This window comes from Mobula birostris, chromosome 18 (assembly GCF_030028105.1).
Source record: "Mobula birostris isolate sMobBir1 chromosome 18, sMobBir1.hap1, whole genome shotgun sequence".
NCBI classification, from domain to species: domain Eukaryota; kingdom Metazoa; phylum Chordata; class Chondrichthyes; order Myliobatiformes; family Myliobatidae; genus Mobula; species Mobula birostris.
This window is the reverse complement of record NC_092387.1, coordinates 8,499,420-8,521,544: the sequence shown is the minus strand read 5'-3', so window position 1 is coordinate 8,521,544 and position 22,125 is coordinate 8,499,420. Positions and strand designations below refer to the sequence as shown.

Sequence of the window (22,125 nt, the reverse complement as noted above, 5' to 3'; positions counted from 1 at the left end):
GCCTAATTTATCCAGTTCTATATCTTTCAAAAAATCTAGTTGGTCAATGAACAAATAAAACTTAAAATTGGTTCAACATCAATGGTGTTCTTAAAGGAGAACAGATTTCTAAAGCAATACTACCCTGAATATTCCCTGTTCAATTAGTTTGTGGAAAAAGTCAGGAATAATGCTTAAACATGTATGAAGAAAGTTAGACAATTGAACAAAGTCTCAAACATGGAGATGTTCAATTATTATAGATCATAAGGATGTCAGGCACAAAACACCCAAGTATGCATTGGTTAAAATATTAATAGACAATATGGATATGGACCACTGCTATAATATCTCAAAATATTTTTTTACCTTTTCCTCATTAAGTGAAGCAATGTGTGCACAAAATGCATCTAGCTGTTCAATACTGGGAACAGCATCAACATCAATGGAGTAACCTGTTGTACAGAGAATATCACAAAGCTCCTCATCTTGTTCTTTAAGGGATTTTAACTTTGCCATTCTCTCTTTTTTCTCTTTTAAGAGAACCTCCAAGCGTGTCCTTAGATCTTTTTCCAGCTGCAACATTGTGCAATCTTCTTCTGGCTGTCACAAATACAAGTTCAAACTGTTACTTAAGTGGTTAAAAAAAAAAATCTTATTTCTCCCCCTAGACCTTCAAAAGGATGAGGGTGATGACTTTTAACACTTACCAGACATACAGCCAAACTGAGTTCCTGACACACTGCATGGAGTTCTTTCTGGCACACTGCAATGCTCTTTTTCAGCCGCTGCCTTAGATTTTCTTCCTCTGCAATCATCATATCCAGTAGCCCCTGTGTGAAAACAGGACACAAATAGATTTTTCTTGAAAAGATTTTGGCACTAGTTTATACATACTGTAATTAAAATCAACTAAAGCGCTCTAAAAGATACATAAATACAGACAGAGGATGTACTATTTTATTTTCATTATGTCTTTTTTTAAAAATAAAGATGACAAAATGTGCAGCCAATTCACCTTAAAGGATTTAAAAATTAAATCCATATTGACTGATCTATATATAAAAAAAACATGCTGTAAACAGAAGGGCAATTTGTCCATCATGATCAGAATCCAGCTAGATGAGAGAGCTGTGCAAGACCAAATGAACTTCACCCTGTTTATAACAAAAGCACATTTATCTTGTCACTGGCTTAACGAGGAAATATTTAATATAGCCGGTTATTCAGCACATATTAACAAAATAGTTTTAAACTGCAGTATGCAGCCCTGTGGTCTATTACTATGTCACTGGAAGAATGAGGTGCCATACCTACACATGCAAGAAATAACAGGCAGTCCAGATCATGGCAGCCTTGGCACTAACCTTGCTATTCATAAGAATACACTGCAAATTATAAAGATTCTTTACTCTCAATACTAATATATGCTACTTACTTTAATATGCTTTTTAACAACTTCTGTTCTCTGCAGTCTTTGATCTTCTGGAATTCCAATTTCTTCCCAGATATTTCGAAGATGGGCAAGTGCAGCATTGAGACAGGTAACTGACTCTGTGGCCAGTGCATCACTGCAAAAAGAGTTGAAATGTTTCATTTGTGGTGAGAACCAAACATTAATGCATGATATGCACAAAATATTAACAAGTGGACTTGGAATTTTGGCTGTAGCTCAGTTCAAACCAGAAAAATCAATTCCACAAACGACCTGATCAGATTACGCAGTTAAAAATCCCACAAATGTCTCATATTTCTGAGTATAGGACTAAAGTTAAAAAAGGCCTACCACATTTGCATTGTTTCACTGCAGCTTCAAAGCTCAGGGATGGAATAGCAACGGGGAAACCAGAAAAAGCACGCAAAAAGTTCAGCATTGTTGAATTTACTCAAATTGGACCAAGAACCTGGGCCTTAGCACTCAGATCTGCAGCTGGATCTTCAACTTCCTCACAGACAGGACCCAGGCAGTAAAAATAGCGGACAAGTTCTCCTCTACAATCGCTCTGAGCACCAGTGCCCCACAAGGCTGTGTACTCAGCCCCCTGCTGTACTCACTGTACATCCATGATTGTGTAGTCAAGTTTCCATCAAACTCAATATATAAGTTTGCTGATGACACAACAATTGTAGGCCGTATCTCGGGTAATGATGTTTGAGTACAGAGAGGAAATTAAGAACCTTGTGGCATGGTGCGAAGACAATAACCTATCCCTCAACGTCAGCAAGACGAAGGAATTGGTTGTTGACTTCAGAAGGAGTAGCTGACCGCACGACCCAATTTACATCAGTGGTGTGCAAGTGGAACAGGTCAAAAGCTTTAAGTTCTTCAGGGTCAATATCACAAATGACCTGACTTGGTCCAACCAGGCAGAGTCCACTGCCAAGAAGGCCCAACAGCGCCTTTACTTCCTGAGAAAACTAAAGAAATTTGGCCTGTCCCCTAAAACCCTCACTAATTTTTACAGATGCACCGTAGAAAGCATTCTTCTAGGGTGCATCACAACCTGGTATGGAAGTTGTCCTGTCCAAGACTGAAAGAAGCTGCAGAAGATCGTGAACACGGCGCAGCACATCACACAAACCAATCTTCCGCCCATGGACTCACTTTACACTGCACGCTGTCGGAGGAGTCCTGCCAGGATAATCAAGGACACAATCCACCCAGCCAACACACTTTTTGTCCCTCTTCCCTCCAGGAGAAGGGTCAGGAGCTTGAAGACTCATACGGCCAGATTTAGGAACAGCTTCTTTCCAAATGTGTTAAGACTGCTGAATGGATCCTGACCCGGATCTGGGCCATACCCTCCAAATATCCAGACCTGCCTCTCAGTTTTTTTGCACTACCTTACTTCCCATTTTTCTATTTATGATTTATAATTTGTTTTTAATATTTACTAATTTTAACTATTTTAAGTATTTTTAATATTTAATATTTGTAATCCAGGGAGTGTGAAGCGCAGAATCAAATATCGCTGTGATAATTGTACGTTCTAGTACCAATTGTTTGGCGACAATAAAAAGTATAAAGTATAATTTGTCACAATTGTAGAAAACACTGCGGTCAAAATTTAATTATTTTTAAGATATCTGCCTCCTACAATTTAAAGTAGTTCATAGGGCTTATATGACCAAGGATAAATTATCTCATTTTTATATGGATATATCTCCCTACTGTGATAGGTGTAACAATGGAAAAGCTTCATTTATTCATATGTTTTGGGCATGCCCAAGTCTTGGAAAATATTGGAAGGAACTTTTTCTGTACTCTTTAAAGTGAAGTTTTAAGCCTAATCCTTTGACTGTCCTATTTGGTATTGTTGGAAGGAAAGATATCATTTTGAAGACATCTGATCTGTACATTCTGGCTTTTATCTCTCTTATGGCTAGGAGGGCGCTTTTGTTTAAATGGAAGGATGCTGTTCCATCTAATCATGCTCAGTGGTTACAGGATGTTACGGCATGCCTAAATTTAGAAAAGATTCGTTGTTCAATTTCTGAATCTAACCAAGATTTTCAAAATTTGTGGGGGCTGTTTTTAAACTATTTTCATAATCTTTAACTTCTCGTTAAAGTACAGAAGTTGGTTAATACCATATTTTATTATCTGATAAGTTTTTTTTTCTTTTTTTTCCCCCCCAAGCAGCTTTGACTTTGGTAGTGGGTATAGATTTTTTTTATAAAACTGTTTATATTCTAATATATGAATTAATCTAATCTATATAAATACAGGGTAAGGAGTTCGTTAATGCGATTCAATATACTGTATCTGGTATTATATTTTTTCTTTTGTTTTATAATATGCATTGTCTTGGACTCTATTCTTTTATATAGAAATCAATAAAAATATTGAAGAAATATGAGAATCAGGAATTCAAGGCTGATAGAGCTATCACGAACATTTACAGAGGCTTTTAATGACGTGACTCAGCAGCACAGATAACATGTATGGCATAAAAGTGGCATTGATAATGAGTTTATTAAGTATCGACGCTTTCTGATGTTAGACAACTATGGTTTTTGCTTCTTTTGGTCTATATTATTGCACCATTGACAGGGATGCCAACCACGACACAACTTGTCATTTTGATACATTAGGACGGAATAAAATACTGTGCACTGCTTTCAGATGTGGTGGAAGCAGGTTTCATTGTGGTTTACACAGGATAACTGTTTAGATAGTGCAGAAAAATCTGCTAGACTATGGAGATATGACCAAGAGGTGGAACTCGAAGTTTGCTCTGTTAGAGAGCCATTATGAACACAGCAGAAGAAATAGCTTCTTACTGTGACATAACCACTCCGTCTTTCTATGAGATTGAAAGAGCTTCTCAAATAGAGCAGAGCAGTGTCATGGGAGGAGCTTTTAGGGGTGTACAATAAAGGTTGCCGTTACCAGTGAACCCCTACATACTCCTATAAGAAATAAACCAAGCCTCTGTCCTTGGAATATGATGGCTGACAAGACTTGGAATGGGAGGGGTCATAGCTGGAAAGGGGCTGAAGATAGGTGGATAGGCATAGCAACCAGGTTAAAGCCTTTGGGGAAATTAGTGGCAACATAATGTTGCAAGGAAAATTATTTCTGTAAATACTATAAACAACAGGAAATCTGCAGATGCTGGAAATTCAAGCAACACACATCAAAGTTGCTGGTGAACGCAGCAGGCCAGGCAGCATCTCTAGGAAGAGGTGCAGTCGACGTTTCAGGCCGAGACCCTTCGTCAGGACTAACTGAAGGAAGAGTGAGTAGTCCTGACGAAGGGTCTCGGCCTGAAACATCGACTGCACCTCTTCCTAGAGATGCTGCCTGGCCTGCTGCGTTCACCAGCAACTTTTATGTGTGTTGTCTGTAAATACTACGTCCATTTTCTAATTATTGGGAATGAACTGCCTGAGAATTGTTATTTCCTTGGTAAGCTTAGGGACAAATCAGTTCCTTGTGGAGTCAAGGCATAGAGTCAGGGCTGGAAAACCATATTAATAAAGATTTACCAGAATTTTGCTGAATGGCGAAGTGAACTAAAGGACTGAATGGCCTATGCTTCCTATTTCTTAGATCCTTAAATAGTGACAATCCAATATTGAATACTTATTTTTCAATTTTTTTCATTTATCCTACTTAATGTAATTAATGTGATTAGGAAAGAGGAGTTAGAATGCGCGGTAATTGCAGGGGGATGCGCGGTAATTTGCAGGGGGATGGGAACCAGAGTGCCAGAGCTGACAGTGTGGCTGGGGTGAAAATAAATGTTATTGAAAGTTTAAGCAAATCCGCTGATAGAAAGGTTGTGAGTGGTGGTAAAAATCTTCTGAGGCGTATATATTTCAATGCTAGGAGTATTGCGGGGAAGGCGGATGAGTTGAGGGCGTGGATTGACACGTGGAATTATGATGTTGTAGCAATTAGTGAAACTTGGCTACAGGAGGGGCAGGACTGGCAGCTTAATATTCCAGGGTTCCAATGTTTCAGATGTGATCGAGGCAGAGGAATGAAAGGTGGGGGAGTTGCATTGCTTGTTAGAGAAAATATTACAGCAGTGCTCAGGCAGGACAGATTAGAGGGCTTGTCTACTGAGTCCTTATGGGTGGAGCTGACAAACAGGAAAGGTATGGCCACATTAGTGGGATTGTATTACAGACCACCCAATAGTCAATGAGACTTAGAAGAGCAAATCTGCAGAGAGATAGCAGGCAACTGCAGGAAACAAAGTTGTGGTGGTAGGGGATTTTAATTTTCCATACATTGATTGGGACTCCCATACTGTTAGGGGTCTAGATGGTTTAGAGTTTGTAAAATGTGTTCAGGAAAGTTTTCTAAATCAGTATATAGAGGGACCAACTAGAGGGGATGCAATATTGGATCTCCTGTTAGGAAACGAATTAGGGCAAGTGACAGAAGTCTGTGTAGGGGAGCACTTTGGTTCCAGTGATCATAACACCATTAGTTTCAATTTGATCATGGACAAGGATAGATCTGGTCCTAGGGCTGAGGTTCTGAACTGGAAGGCGGCCAAATTTGAAGAAATGAGAAAGGATCTAAAAAGCGTGGATTGGGACAGGTTGTTCTCTGGCAAAGATGTGATTGGTAGGTGGGAAGCCTTCAAAAAGGGAAATTTTGAGAGTGCAGAGTTTGTATGTTCCTGTCAGGATTAAAGGCAAATTGAATAGGAATAAGGAACCTTGGTTCTCAAGGGATATTGCAACTCTGATTAAAAAAAAAAGAGGGAGTTGTATGAAATGTATAGGAAACGGGGTAAATCAGGTGCTTGAGGGGTATAAGAAGTGCAAGAAAATACTTAAGAAAGAAATCAGGAGGGCAAAAAGAAGATATGAGGTTGCCTTGGCAGTCAAAGTGAAGGATAATCCAAAGAGCTTTTACAAGTATATTAAGAGCAAAAGGATTGTAAGGGATAAAATTGGTCCTCTTGAAGATCAGAGTGGACGGCTTTGTGCGGAACCAAAGGAAATTGAGGAGATCTTAAATAGGTTTTTTGCGTCTGTATTTACTAAGGAAGCTGGCATGAAATCTATGGAATTGAGGGAATCAAGTAGTGAGACCATGGAAACTGTACAGATTGAAAAGTAGGAGGTCCTTGCTGTCTTGAGGAAAATTAAAGTGGATAAATCCCCGGGACCTGACAGAGTGTTCCCTCGGACCCTGAAGGAGACTAGTGTTGAAATTACGGGGGCCCTGGCAGAAATATTTAAAATGTCGCTGTCTATGGGTGAAGTGCCGGAGGATTGGAGAGTGGCTCATGTTGTTCCTTTGTTTAAAAAAGGATCGAAAAGTGATCCGGGAAATTATAGGCCGGTGAGTTTAACGTCAGTAGTAGGTAAGTTATTGGAGGGAGGACTAAGAGACAGAATCTACAAGCATTTGGATAGACAGGGGCTTATTAGGGAGAGTCAACATGGCTTTGTGCATGGTAGGTCATGTTTGACCAATCTATTGGAGTTTTTCGAGGAGGTTACCAGGAAAGTGGATGAAGGGAAGGCAGTGGTTATTGTCTACATGGACTTCAGTAAGGCCTTTGACAAGGTCCCGCATGGGAGGTTAGTTAGGAAAATTCAGTCGCTAGGTATACATGGAGAGGTGGTAAATTGGATTAGACATTGGCTCGATGGAAAAAGCCAGAGAGTGGTGGTAGAGAATTGCTTCTCTGAGTGGAGGCCTGTGACTAGTGGTGTGCCACAGGGATCAGTGCTGGGTCCATTGTTATTTGTCATCTATATCAATGATCTGGATGATAATGTGGTAAATTGGATCAGCAAGTTTGCTGATGATACAAAGATTGGAGGTGTAGTAGACAGTGAGGAAGGTTTTCAGAGCCTGCAGAGGGACTTGGACCAGCTGGAAAAATGGGCTGAAAAATAGCAGATGGAGTTTAATACTGATAAGTGTGAGGTATTGCACTTTGGAAGGACAAACCAACGTAGAACATACAGGGTTAATGGTAAGGCACTGAGGAGTGCAGTGGAACAGAGGGATCTGGGAATACAGATACAAGATTCCCTAAAAGTGTCGTCACATGTAGATAGGGTGGTAAAGAGAGCTTTTGGTACATTGGCCTTTATCAATCGAAGTATTGAGTATAAGAGCTGGAATGTTATGATGAGGTTGTATAAGGCATTGGTGAGGCCGAATCTGGAGTATTGTGTTCTGTTTTGGTCACCAAATTACAGGAAGGGTATAAATAAGGTTGAAAGAGTGCAGAGAAGGTTTACAAGGATGTTGCCAGGACTTGAGAAACTCAGTTACAGAGAAAGGTTGAATAGGTTAGGGCTTTATTCCCTGGAGCGTAGAAGAATGAGGGGAGATTTGATAGAGGTATATAAAATTATGATGGGTATGGATAGAGTGAATGCAAGCAGGCTTTTTCCACTGAGGCAAGGGGAGAAAAAAAAACCAGAGGACATGGGTGAGGGGGGAAAAGTTTAAAGGGAACATTAGGGGGGGCTTCTTCACACAGAGAGTGGTGGGAGTATGGAATGAGCTGCCAGACGAGGTGGTAAATGAGGGTTCTTTTTTAACATTTAAGAATAAATTGGACAGATACATGGATGGGAGGTGTATGGAGGGATATGGTCCGTGTGCAGGTCAGTGGGAATAGGCAGAAAATGGTTCGGCACGGCCAAGAAGGGCCAAAGGGCCTGTTTCTGTGCTGTAGTTTCCATGGTTTCTATGGTTAATTATGGTAAAGATTGAAAGGAAGAAAGCAAGAGGAAGACAAAGACAAATGATGAAGGAGACAGCAGCCAGAGAACTGGAAATGAATACCAATGAATTGATCCACTTGACCTGAAACAGGAGTGTGTGGGCCATGGCAGTCAAAGCTCAAACTGGGCATGGCACCTGATGATGAATGTAATTTATCGATCGTTTTTTTATACGATCTTCGCAAAACAATAAATTTCATAACATATTTCAAGGTACACTTATTACTAAAGAATGCATAAATTATACAACCGTGAGATTTGTTTGCCTACAAGCAGCCACATATGTCAGTGATATTAAACGTGATTCCTCACTAATTTCACTGGGAAAAGATTTTTTTTTACCATTGCTGAACAAGCTGACAATTAACTTTACAAAACTAACTTTTAAATACGAGTGCAGGAAACTGAGCCTAAAGAAATACATGGTTGACTACTGCATTGCGTACTGTAAACGTTCGTTTACACGCTTAGTAAATAGTAATGCTACTGCTAATACAACACTCTATCATACAGAAGCTTCAAGAGACTTTAATTGAGTCAACGCCCTATTCTGGAATTCTAGTCTGTGCCATTGACTAGCTGCAATAAAACACCCAGTTTGTCCTTTAGGTCAGTTTCTCGTCAGACCCGGTTTCAGAGGGGTGTTAATTCAACAGTGAAAAGGCAGCAATGTTGGTTGTTTCACCCTCGGTTACTGGGCCGGCAGAGACTTCATCCCGGGACAGCTCGCTGTGGGAATGGGGCGGAACAGGTTTGCCGCAGGGTAAGAGAATCGGGAATCGAGCCTCCACTTACCTTCTTCTCACCATTTTCCGGCTCTCCGGCCTCGGTCAATGTTTCGTCCCGTCTCGGTATCTGACCTCTCCCGCCGGTGTCCGGTCACTCGCGGCTCTCAATGACCACCCCCGGTCTCCGCTCTCGCCCTCACTGTCCGGTCACTCGCGGCTCTCAGTGACCGACCCCGGTCTCCGCTCTCACCCTCACTGTCCGTCACTCGCGGCTCTGTGACCGACCCACTGCCCGTTTACACACGACTCCCAAACCGTTTCAGCCGTTGCTTCTATTCCAGTTCAAATTTTCCAACGGTTAACTGATGCAGCCTTCTTATTGGCTATGTCCCCGTGACGTCATGGCGGATGACTTCATCTGATGCCAACTCGTTGCTACGACGGTAGGCGCATGCGCTTCCTCCCATTCAATTTGGTCCTGGTTGATCTCTGTATCAGCATCGTTTAGAAAATGTGCTTCCTTGCCTTGGGGTCTACTTTTACCATTCAAATAAGATTTGTTATTTTTACAAGGAAAGGTCTATTCTTAAACTGGGGGAAAAAAAGATGTTGGATATCTAAAGTAAAAAAATATTTTACTTATGTTTCTGTTTTTTACTTCTGACTTCCAGCATTTTCTGCTTCGATTTTACTTTTAAGCTGTTTGGGGTTTTGATCTCACACTGCAGGGGCCCTGTAAGGTACAGATCACTCACTGCGCACAGCCCCTCAATCTACAAATCGAAGCTAAGGACCAGAAATTTCATTGCTTGGGACAGAACCTTATTCTATCTTCCAGAAAGAGTATTACCAAGCAGGGGTAGGCAACCTACGGCCCGCGAGCAAATAGTGAGATACTATAAACAACAGGAATTATGCAGATGCTGAAAATTCAAGCAACGCACATCAAAGTTGCTGGTGAATGCAGCAGGCCAGGCAGCATCTGTAAGAAGAGGTGCAGTGGACGTTTCAGGCCGAGACCGTTCGTCAGGACTAGATCTCAGTGAGATACTATGCTTATCCGGCCCGCGAGCGATTTTTCCTTATTCTGAGTGTTTCACGCCACCACACTGATGGATATGCATAGCGTCTTGTTCCACTGGCCCCAGGTTCCGTTTTGTTCCAAACCAAACACTGGTATACATGAATGACGGGAAGGCAGACTACCTCATTAATACGTATTAGATACTCTCCATGCACGCGCAGGTTTTCAGATGGGATCGTTCAAATTTGTAAACAGAAACAGCGTCACTGTGTTTTAACAAGACAAGAAATCCACGCTAAATATCTAGATATTTACGTGTGATGGCAGCATTGTTTGGCAACACTTATCTGTGTGAGCAATTATTTTCAAAAATGAAGCACACCAAGAACCATTTGAGAACAAGATTGACTGATGCCCATCGGGATAATGTCTTGCTCTTGGCATCAACAAGTCGGACACCCAATATTGAGAAGCTTTCAAGCAACAAACAGCATCAAGTTTCACAGTGATTTTTCAACTGTTTGCATTAATTTTTTTTATTATACTTAGCACTATTCACACATCATGTTCATATGTTTTATGTTTAAAGATTCTTTGTCCTTTTCATAGATTCAAAAGATGCCTTGATTGAAATAAATTGCAACCAGACTGAGTTCTTTGATTACTAATTGGCATCCTTGGTTAAGCACAAATGATTTTCTAGCATATGTTATTCATTAATTTGAGGCAAAACACAACTAGGTGTATTTAAATGGATAATTCCCATATTTCAAGTTTTTTATGGCATTTATCTGGCCCACCGTCTGCTCATTAATACGTGATCCGGCCCACAGAGGCAAAAAGGTTGCCAACCCATTATAAAGCAATCGCATAGTAATGTCTTGAGCAAAAGATGTAATGTATTTAAGTAACAGTGTAAAACAAAGGAGAGTTAAAACCATAAGTAATTGGAAAAAGGTAGGAGGTTTGAATTTTTAAAAGAGCATGACAAAGAAGGAGGTCAAGCAGCATCCATGGAGGAAACAGTCAATGTCTCAGATCAACACACACAAAATGCTGGAGGAACTCAGTAGGCTAGGCAGTACCTACAGAAAAGAGTTCAGTTGGCGTTTCGGGCCAAGACCCCTCCGAAAAGAGAGGTGATAGCTAGTAGGAAAAGGAGTGGAGCAAGAGCAGGTGGGTGATAGATATTTCAATATTTCACATGGGATGCAGCCCACTTATCATACACTGAACTACAGTAAATACTAATAATTGATTCTTGAAAACCCTGGGTGATTTAGCCAGTTTTCCTGGCAAAGTCAGCCTTTGCCTAAGACGTGTATATTGAATATTTTCATGAAGAAAATGTGAAATTGTGATTAACATTTGATGTTACCTTCTGGAGTTTAACACGCACATCCTTAAACTTGCTGATGGAAAATCCATCATAATTGAGTAGCCACCTAAAGATTTGAGTAGTGCCTACTATGGTGAGGCAGTGGACACCAGCCATTTCTCAGTAGTGTGGAGGGGGACAGTCTCCATCAACTCATCTGGTGGCGTGGTTGCCTTGAAGTTCCACTGAGCTACTCTGAGGGAGTGCTGCAGATGATGCCTTTCTGAGACATTAAATCACTAACGAAAGGGCCTCAATTAAACCACCTTTTGGAGAAATGAATTTCAGATGTCAGCCTCTATCAAGTATAATAAAACGTTTTTCCTTTATTGTCACATTGTGTACATAAAATAGTTTAGATCAGTGCACAGTGTGATTTCATAGTTTTAAAGCTAGCACTCTACAGACAAAAGTCCTCAGAAACATGACAGTGATTCCTGTTGGTTGTGCTGAGATCGCACATCTTATTGTAACTGCTAGTTTGATTCAGAATAGGTAACTGATACATCTAACATTTCATATTGTTATACACTTTGATTTTAAGAGGAGGAATGAATAAGTATAGAGGGGCAGGAAAATGGAATTACAACAGACTGTTTCACTGCAGACCTTGGTTCAGATGAAACAAATTACTTTCCTCTATCATTTCTCCCCTTTTTACACCATGTGTTACCGTAAAAAATTCTGGCACATTTTTCTGAAATCAAATAAATTACAATTGGCATCAAAGTGGATGATCTGTTGTATTAGGTTTTGATATCCTATCACCTCTGTGATCAAAGATTTAGTGAGACAGCCCTACTCCACCACTATTTAAAGTGAAAAGCAGTGATGTCTCCCAGTGTCAATCAGACTTTTATCCCTCAAACATTATTTCATCAAAACCAGATTAGCTGGTCAGGATCTGTGGCAGCTTCTTGTACCCAAACTGATCTCCATCATTTTCCAAAGGAGTAACCCCCAGCAACACTTCATGTAAATGAAGACTTTAGGTGCTAAATAAAGAGATGTTTATGTTTCTGATCTCCAAACTTAAGCCGATCCCAAAACTTGTCCCAATGGTCTTTAGGGCAGTCATGGATTCTGGGATCAGGCAAATCAACCACAGTCTTAGTGAACGACAGAGCCACTTTGAGAGGCCAGTTCCTATTTCCTCATGTTTCTGTTTGCTGCTATTCAAATCCAGTTTTTTCAAGGCTTCTGCCCAGGTAATTGCACCTTGTTTATCACTATATATCATGCACTCCCTGAAACAGAAGTTGCATCCATAAATTTTTCTGCCTACCTATTAAAGAATTGGCGGTAAGTAAACTGAGCTCTTTACTCACACTGTGTATCCAACTTATCGGCACCAAAAGGGTAGCCAAGATGGAGATACTCGGGCCGTGTCCAAAGTTCCTTCAGAACTTGACTTTGACTGCCAAGACTCCATCCAGCTGACTTAAGAAGGGGTCAAGGGAGATTTTGCTTTTGCATTTATTACTAGTTTTAAGCAGTCTCATCAACCCACCCCTCCCCCACCATCCTCTGCACAGTTCCTTCACTGAGGTCTTGCTTGGAAATGGCTGATGTACTTTTACACGTGTGTTTCCAACAGAGATTCCAGCATCCGAAAACTGTTTGTGATTGCCGTGGTAACAAAAACAAACTTATATCCTGTATAAGATTAACAAGAAAATGTTCAATTAAAGTCAAATATTAGCATAAAATATCATTTTAATTTCCTTTCCTTACTCTTTAAGTCAAACCACTGAGATACAATATAGCACAGTTCCATACATGCATGTCTACTGGTTCTTGCCTCGTGATTAGCCATTCTACAGATGTACTGGAGAGAGCACCCTGACAAGTTGTATCATCGCCCGGTATGGAGGCTCCAACGCACAGGATTAGGAAAGCTGCAGAGAGTTGTAAACTCAGCCAGCTTCAGCACAGGCAGTAGTCTCTCCACCATCTTCAAAAGGCAATTCCTCAAGAAGGGACTCTCACCACTCTCTTCTCATCATGGAGGAAGTACAGGAGCCTGAAAACTCACATTCAACGTTTTAGGCACAACTTCTTTCCCTCTGCCATCAGATTTCTAAAGGGTCCAGGAACCCATGACACTAGGCCAGTTTTTGCACTACTTGTTTATTTGGTTTATTTCTTATTGTAATGTGTAGTAATTTTTTTTGTATTGCTATATATATAGATAGAGCTAGGGTGCCTAAGACTTTTGCACACCACTGTATATTGTGTCTTTCCAGTTACCAAATAACGCTTAATACTGATCTAATACAAAGCTATGTACTCTTATTTCTGTTTCCCAAATATCTTCCTATTTTGACCAATATACAGTACTGTGCAAAAGTCTGAGGCACCCTCACTCTATATAAATAGGGGTGGGAATGGGTGAATCCCCTCCTGCTCCATCCCTACCCACCAGGTATCGCACACATGCTGATCTTTTGAAAAGCTAACCAAATAATCTCAAGCATCTAATCTTGTGTAACTTTGTTTTAGAAATTATTGACTGAAAGTTCCTGCTGAATCTGTTTCCATCGCCCTTTCAGGCAGAGTGTTCCCAATCACAGCAATCCAACATGGTATGTTTTCCTCAGGGCATCTATGTTTTTTCCTAGGAATTACATTAATCCATGTTTCCCTTCTGCAACTGGAATTAACCAATTGTATCAGCCACCCTTCTGATCTGGGCAAGACAGATTCAGTGCAGACCAGAGACTGAATCTGGCAGCTTCTAACAGCACAGATTCCTTGTGGTCCTACATTCCCCTAGATCAGGGATCCCCAACCTTTTTTGCAACGCAGACCGGTTTATTATTGACAATATTCTTGCGGATCGGCCGACCCGGGGGAAGGGGCTGGTGTAGGGTTGCCAACGGACAAGAGTGCAGTCAAATACATTGTTTACCCCAGGAAAACCTACAATGACCATGAGGCCTTGCGTGGGCACCAGTGCGCATGCGCGATTTTTTCCTACAAATCATTTTTGCCAATTCTGATCGGGGGGGGCGGGTGTTAATCACGATCGGAATATAGGTGATCAGCAGCTAATGCACTCAATTTCGTTTCTGAAAGGGTTTATCTAACGAATTTAATATTAAACACCCAGCATATAATGTATTTTCCTCTCATGAATATAGTGATAAGTCAATTATCAGGGGAGGACAGGGGAGCTTGAAGTAAGTGTTGAACGAACTTCCAGTAGAAATAGTAGAGGCAGGTTCGATATTATCATTTAAAGAAAAATTGGATAGGTATATGGACAAGAAAGGAATGGAGGGTTGTGGGCTGAGTGCAGGTCGGTGGGACGAGGTGAGAGTAGCGTTTGGCACGGACTGGAAGGGCAGAGATGGCCTGTTTCCGTGCTGTAATTATTATATGGTTATATAAGTTATAAGTCAATAGCATCATAACATTTTAAGTAGTGTTTGGATATTAAACACACAGCATATATTTTCCCCGTATGAACATATAAAGTCATTGTAACACACCAATATCGCTGAATCAGTGGGAGCCCTGGGCTGAATACTTGTTTCCCTGCAACAAGACGGTGCCATCGAGGGGTGATGGGAGACAGCGATACTCCAAGGAGGTTCCTTATGTCCAGTCTATTCCTCAATTTAGTTTTCGTTGCATTTATTGCAGGGATATGTTGGAAATGGAAGCAACGTTTTCAGTGCTTTCATGGCTATCTCAGGATATTTAGCCTTGACTTTGATCCAGAATGCCGGCAGAGATGTTATGTCAAACATAACTTTCAGCCCGCCGTCATTTGCAAGCTCGAGGAGTTCATCTTCTTCCCGCGCTGACATGGATGACGCGTGGGTAATGACCTCGCGTGCGTTCAAATTCAACAGTGCGTGACAGGGAATGAGGAAAGGTGCAGCTGACGCATATCGCCAAATCATATCGTTCCCTTGTGGCCCGGTACCAGTCCGCGGCCCTGTGGTTGGGGACCGCTGCTCTACAGTGTACCAGGAGGGGCACAGTACTGGTGGCTCTGATGACAGGCCAGGTCAACATAGCAGCTATTACAGTGTGTGTGATGCAGGCTCAATTCCCCTTGCTGTCTGTAAGGAGTTTGTACGCTCCCCCCCGTGACCACATGGGGCCATTCAAAAGACTATGCTGGCATCAAAAGTGTGATGACACTTGTGGGCTGCCCACAGCACATTCTCAGACTATGACATATGTTGATGCAAACAACGCATTTCACTGTATGTTTTGATGTGCATGTGACAAATAAAGCTAATTGCTTTCAGAATACCTCATCTCTTATTTCCCAAACCCTTATAACTCACTATTGCAGAAGTACACTCCCTCTATCATATATCATTTAAACCACAGCTTCTCACTTCACTCAGAAGTGGGAAAAGATATCTATTTGCTGACCCAAGCTAACTCTTGTCAAAAAATCAGGTTTCTGGAGGGACTCAGCAGGTCAGGCAGCATTTGAGGTGGCAAAGGAATAGTTAACTTTTGTATTTTGATGCAGGGCCTTGGCCTGTAATGTCAGCTACCCCTTTGCCTCCATAGATCTCACTGATTTGCTGAGTTTCTCCAAAAGAGTAATTGCAACTCTCTCTTTGTTACCTTTCTCTTTGCCCAGGAACCTCAGTGCAGCGATTTCTGAGAATGTACAGCCTCCAAGAAAAAGCACAAGAATGACCCGGCGTGCATTGCTGCTGGATGCTGTGCCATCGGTTCTTTCTGCAGAGAGAGACAAGAACAGAACATCAGAGACCACAACACAAGATCAGGCCACATAATCTCTCACTTGTGTTTATTCACCCATCATGTGTGCAAGGATTTGATGAAGATGCCCAATCCTAACTGAGGGGGTTGCTGTCTTCGTCAGACAGAAATTCAGCCATGTTGCTGAGTGTCCAGAGTTACAAAAAGGCCAGAAAAGGTTGGCAGATTCTCTTTCCTGAAGGGTACTAAAGAGTCCGATTTCAGATTCATCTATTTATCACATGTACATTGAACGTACAGTGAATTGTATCCTCTGCACTAACAACGAAGTGAATGAGATTTTTAACAAAACTGCAGTATTTTCATGCTCACCAGTGCTGTGATTAGCTTTTTATTCCATATTTATTGAATTTAATTTTCACAGATATAGCTCCAGTAACTTCACCATTTCCACTGCAACACACACAAAATGCTGGAGGAATTCAATAGGTAAACGGCATCAATGGAGGGGAATAAACAGTCAACATTTCAGGCCAAAATGTCGACTGTTCACTTCTCTGCATTGATGTGGCCAGAACTGTGAAGTTCTTCCAGCATTTTGTCTGTGTTGCCCATGATTTCTAGCATCTCTTGCGTCTCAACCAATTTTTTTGGGGACTGGTAGTTCTTTATTTCACTTCAGTAAAGCCCGACCCCTAGCTCCCTTCCCAACATCCCAAGAACACATTTAGTTCAAGAATACACAATGGTCCAAACCGCAACATTTCTCTACCATCTTCTCAAGAGAAATAAATCCGCCAACGTAAACACAAGCGTCCAAGAAACTATAGCTGTCATGGGTATAGTTTGAAACTGTGTGTGAACCCCAGCAGAGAGCTGCACTGTACTCCAGTGGTTCAAATTTCAGCGTAAATCTATTATCAGTGTACGTATATGTCACCCAATGCTAAGCCGAAGTTCATTTTCTTGCAGGCATCCATAGAAATACAATAGGGTCCATGAAAAACTACACACAAAGACTGACAAGCAACCAATGTGCAAAAGAAGACAAACTGTGCAAATACAAAAACAAATAATAATAAATAAGTAAATAAATAGATAACTAATCAAACAATTAATTGGAGACACCAACCAAGTCCAATTCTGCCATCTACAAGAGCTACCCATACAGTATATAAAGTGTAACGAGTCAGAGAGCAACACACACAAGATGCTGGAGGAACTCAGCAGGTCAGGCAGCATCCTCTATGGTGGGAAATAAACATTCATGCTGCTTGACCTGCTGAGTTGCTCCAGCATTTTGTGTGCGATGCTCAAGATTCCCAGCATCCGCAGAGTCTCTTGTGGTTCAGAGTCAGAGAGGAATTGCCAGGTGGGCGCTAATGCCCTCAAGGTGTACCCTACTAGTTCCACAAGATAACGGGCAGAAACCGCTATCAGAGCATGACACATTCTAGAGACAGCCCACTGTCCAGAACTATCAAACACTTACCAATGGTGACAAACTCATTGCCGTTTAATAAACGCGACACTTCCTCCATTCCTGCCCAGCTGTCACGCTCCAGCACCTGACAACACAAAATTATGCTGTGCTGAACCTGGGTATAGTGACAGAGAGAAGGGAGGGGAGAGCACCCTGCATTCATGTATCCTAGCAGACTGTCTGGAGGAACAATATGAACAGAGAGAAGGGAAAGTATCTTTGAAGTAATAGATACGTGGAGAGCATGATTAAACACAAGTTGAGAAGAAGATTGTGCTTTTTTGACGATGGACAGGGATATAGGGAGCTGGAGGAAGGGGCAGTGCAGATGGGGAACAAAAAGGTGTGGTTAGTTTTCAGTAGGCCAGTTAGAACAATGCCGATAATGGTAAATCAGAGCTAGAAGCACTGGGAGTCCGAAGTGAGCCAGGAGCATCTACAAAATGGCAGTCCTACGCAGTACTCCACAGTCACACTAACAAATTAAACCAAAGAAGTACGTTTCAAATACAGCCTTGTACGAATCAGTTAAATAGGGGATTATTTCAGAATTAGCCTTCCACATGTACAATATTGGACAGGTTTATTCTCTTCACTATTTAGGTGTATGGGCTGCAAAGCCAGATTGTCCACAACTTACCTGTTCTATGATCTTACAGCTCAGTGGAGTGTATGCACCACTAAATACATAAGCCATGTCTCGTGGCACTTTCAAATCATATTCTTCCTCTGTGCGGGGTATCTGTCAAGAGATGGGAGATGACACCAAAAGCTCTGATACAGAAAATAAAATACATCGAGGTGTAGAGATGGATGGAATGTATCTTATCACAATAAGATAATATAAGATTTGGTATCTTATCTTATACCAAAAAAAATACTTTAAAAAATTAGTATGCTTCTAGATGCAATTAATTTCCACGCTATTGCAGATTGAGTTTGGACAGGTTTACAATATCCAAGTACTAAAAAGAAAATCAGAAAATTTGCAAACATTAAACCAGTGAAAATGGGATGGGTAAGGAGGGCTAAGTTCTGGGTGCAGGTCAATGGGACTAGGCAGAATAATAGTTTGGCAGGAATTTGATGGGCTGAAGCACCTGTTTCTGTGCAGCTGAACTCTGTGACTCTATCCACTCTTTCATTTTGGGTATCGTTAGATGTGTACTCAGCTGCAGTCAACGAAGAATGCTCAGCAACCTCCATTCAGTCCCAGCAAAGGGTCACTGAGGTAAACCATCACTTTAACTTAGATGACCCACCCAGCCAACACACTTTTCCTCCCTCTTCCCTCCGGGAGAAGGCTCAGGAGCTTGAAGACTCATACGGCCAGATTTGGGAACAGCTTCTTTCCAACTATGATAAAACTGCTGAATGGATCCTGGCCCAGATCTGGACCGTACCCTCCAAATATCCGGACCTGCCTCTTGGTTTTTTTGCACCACCTTACTTTCCATTTTTCTATTTTCTATTTATAATTTAAATTTTTAATATTTACTGATTCTTAATACTTAACATTGGTAATCCAGGGAGCAGGAAGCGCAGAATCAAATATCGCTGTGATGATTGTATATTCTAGCATCAATTGCTTGGCGACAATAAAGTATAAAGTAAAAGTAAAAGATCAACAAATTCAAACAGGACCCATCCACTGTGTTTGGCACATCTCCTTTTAAACATCGTCCCAAATCAGCAGACAATTTGTTTGGATCCTTACCAGATTTAGCCGCTTGCTCAAGGCTCTGAAATGACTTTTCCTGGCCAGAGATGAGAAGGCATCAGTCAATTTCCCTGAAAAGTAAAACAATTAATATTACTTAATTATATAAAATCACAATGCAGATAAGCCTAGTAATAAACAGGTTTCTGCGGCAGCTCAGTACTAGAGATTCCGTGACCGTGGTCAGATGCCAGGAAAGTCTATCACGCTGCTGTCAAGCACAGCTCAGCCTACTCCAGGTAGTACATCACCAGTGAAACAAGTGAAAGAATCGGAATCAGGTTTATCACTGAAATATGACCATCAAGACAGTGTAGCACAGATTAGTGTGTGTGTTGTGTATCTAACATTTCAGTAATATTTGAGCAATAAAATATATTGTTTAATTAAGCATTCTTTGTTTGTTTACACGAGTCATTATGAGTTGTATGTGAACGGCATACGTTATCACGCCACCACCTCATATGTGTACACCTCACTAAAGTAAAATGAAGTAGACACATTATTCTCGGCAATCATGTCTTTCTTTTGATTAGTTTCTGGAGTTGCAAAACATAACAGTGTGCAGCTGTCCATGCACGTCATTACCGTGTGTGCACTTGTCTGGGCTTTCATGGCCACAGATGTGTGTCGGCTCAAAGTTGAGTGGAAGTGCAGGTTTTCTTGAATTTCAGAATCATATTCAGAACAGGTTTATTATCACTGACATACTGTACGTTGTGAAACTTGTGGCAGCAATACAGTGCAGGTCATAAAACATTACTAAAAGTTACAATTTTTAAAAAGTGCCAAAGGGGAATAACAAGGTAGCATTCATGGGTTCATGGACTGTTCAGAAATCCAACAGCAGAGGGAAAGAAGCTGTTCCAAAAATGTTAAATGTGCATCTTCAGGCTTCTATACCTCCTCCCTGATGGCAGTAATGAAAAGAGGGCATAAGGGGGCGATGAGGGTCCTGGATGATGGATGGTGCCTTCTTGCGGCATTGCCTTTTGAACATGTCCTTGAAGGAGGAGAGGCTACTGCCCATCATGTAGCTGGCTGAACCTGCGACACTCCGCAGACTCTTTCAATCCTGTGCAGTGGCCGCTCCAAACCAGGCAGTGATACAACCTGTCAGACTGCTCTCCATGTTAACATCTGTAGAGATTTGCTGGAGTCTTCGGTGACGTACCAAGTCTCTTCAAACTCCAAATGAAGTAAAGCCATTGTCATGCCTTCTTCCAGCTTGCATCAACTTGACGGGCCCAGGACAGATCCTGTGAGACGTTGACGCCCAAGAACTTGAAGCTGCTCGCTCAGCCTTTCTACCACTGACCTCCCAATATAAAGAAATATATAGGGAGGAGTAATGCAGCATTTGAAGGAGATGGCTCAGATGGGGGAAAAGGCAGAGTTCCAAGGGCTATGATGTCTGCACAGTTAAGGACTCACGTTTATGCAAATGGGGGAGGATCCAATTTTCACAGTCCATATTGGCACTAACTACATGGAAAGGACTAGAAATAATTTTCTACTAACAGCTAATGAGAAGCATAAAGCAACAATGTAAAGCTTAACCATTAATGGTAATCCCCCGGTTATTACCTGGGTCATATGCAAACTGACAGAGCATAAATAAGATCACAGAAATAAACATATGGTTCAAACAGGCAAATGCATCAAATGAGAAAGGCAAAATATATATTATCTTTAATTGAAAGAGGTTTGGCATTTAGAAAAAGGGAAGTATTAATGTAATTGTTCAGGATATTGACCAAGCCACACCCAGAGTACCATGTACAAGATAAACTGCATTGGAGGTCATCCAAAAGAGATTCACTAGGCTAATTCCTTCTCAATGGACAATGGGCCAACCCCTGGACACTACCCTCACCTTTCTTTCTCTCTTTTTGCACGAGTTATTAATTTTATGGTTATATTCCTTATTGTAATTTATAGATTTTTTAAATGTATTGCACTGTACTGTTGCCACAAACAACAACTTTCACAACATATGTCAATGATATTAAACCTGATTCTGTTTCTGATGAGGCTTTCTGCCTCCACCACCCACTCAGGCTGTGAGCTCCACTCCCACATCTCTCACAGAGATAAGAAAAAGTATTCTACAACTTCCCACTAGTCATTTAAACAATTATCTTCAAATTCCTTCTCACCAAATCCCTACCCAGGTCGGGAGAAAATAAGACTCAGAATTTGTCACACTGGCTCCTTACCCACTGCTTTGTCCGTCACCAGCCTCCCCACGGTGCTCTCCATCGCTGTCAGTGTTTCTCCAGGTTGCTGCTCTGTCAGCAGTCCTATCTGTTTCAGGTTGGCAAATGTCAGGAGATGCTCATATCCATAACTCTGCGGATACACATTACAGAATTGAGCAACACATCACACTGATTCAGAGATTTACATGAACATCAAAACACACAATGAAAGGTATGGTTTACCTCAATGACCAACACAACCCAAGAACGTGCTGCAGTCAGCCCACAAGTGTCACCAGGCTTCTGATGCCAACGTGGCATGCCCACAACTCACTAACCCTAACCATATGCCTTTGGAATGTGAGGGGAAACTGGAGCACCCAGAGGAAACCCACACAGGCATGAGGAGAACGTACAAACTTCTTACAGACAGCAACGGAAATTGAACCCCGATCTTGCATTTGGTGCTGTAAAGCGTTACGCTAACTACTACCCTAATGTGCCGCCCACAGTGACCAGTCATATCAAAACAGCCGTTAGACTAAATGACCTTAATCAATAACAAAACCTACAGCAAAGATAAACTCGTCAATGGGCCTGCTAAAGTTTTGTGTCAATACTATAACATTCTACAACTGGATTACGTGGTTACTACCGACAGAGTAAACCAGAAGTCAGGTCCTTAAATTCCCATTAT

At 41.4% G+C, this 22,125-nt stretch overlaps 2 protein-coding genes across 7 annotated transcripts in view; both read right to left on the bottom strand.

The window, feature by feature from the left end:
- The window catches only part of prc1b (protein regulator of cytokinesis 1b), a 28,309-nt gene extending 19,059 nt beyond the window's left edge, over positions 1 to 9,250 (bottom strand). For all 5 annotated transcript variants that reach the window (XM_072282160.1, XM_072282161.1, XM_072282163.1 and 2 more), the window contains exons 1-4: positions 8,992 to 9,250; positions 1,418 to 1,550; positions 690 to 812; positions 349 to 582 (exon numbers count right to left, since the gene is read on the bottom strand). In XM_072282160.1, coding sequence (XP_072138261.1) covers positions 349 to 582; positions 690 to 812; positions 1,418 to 1,550; positions 8,992 to 9,005 — 504 coding nt within the window. In that variant the 5' untranslated portion in view covers positions 9,006 to 9,250. The remainder of the gene's footprint in view (positions 1 to 348; positions 583 to 689; positions 813 to 1,417; positions 1,551 to 8,991) is intronic.
- A 2,382-nt stretch (positions 9,251 to 11,632) lies between these two features.
- The window catches only part of vps33b (VPS33B late endosome and lysosome associated), a 49,804-nt gene continuing 39,311 nt past the window's right edge, over positions 11,633 to 22,125 (bottom strand). For both annotated transcript variants that reach the window (XM_072282157.1, XM_072282158.1), the window contains exons 18-23: positions 21,447 to 21,579; positions 19,225 to 19,298; positions 18,148 to 18,249; positions 17,517 to 17,592; positions 15,923 to 16,039; positions 11,633 to 12,982 (exon numbers count right to left, since the gene is read on the bottom strand). In XM_072282157.1, coding sequence (XP_072138258.1) covers positions 12,903 to 12,982; positions 15,923 to 16,039; positions 17,517 to 17,592; positions 18,148 to 18,249; positions 19,225 to 19,298; positions 21,447 to 21,579 — 582 coding nt within the window. In that variant the 3' untranslated portion in view covers positions 11,633 to 12,902. The remainder of the gene's footprint in view (positions 12,983 to 15,922; positions 16,040 to 17,516; positions 17,593 to 18,147; positions 18,250 to 19,224; positions 19,299 to 21,446; positions 21,580 to 22,125) is intronic.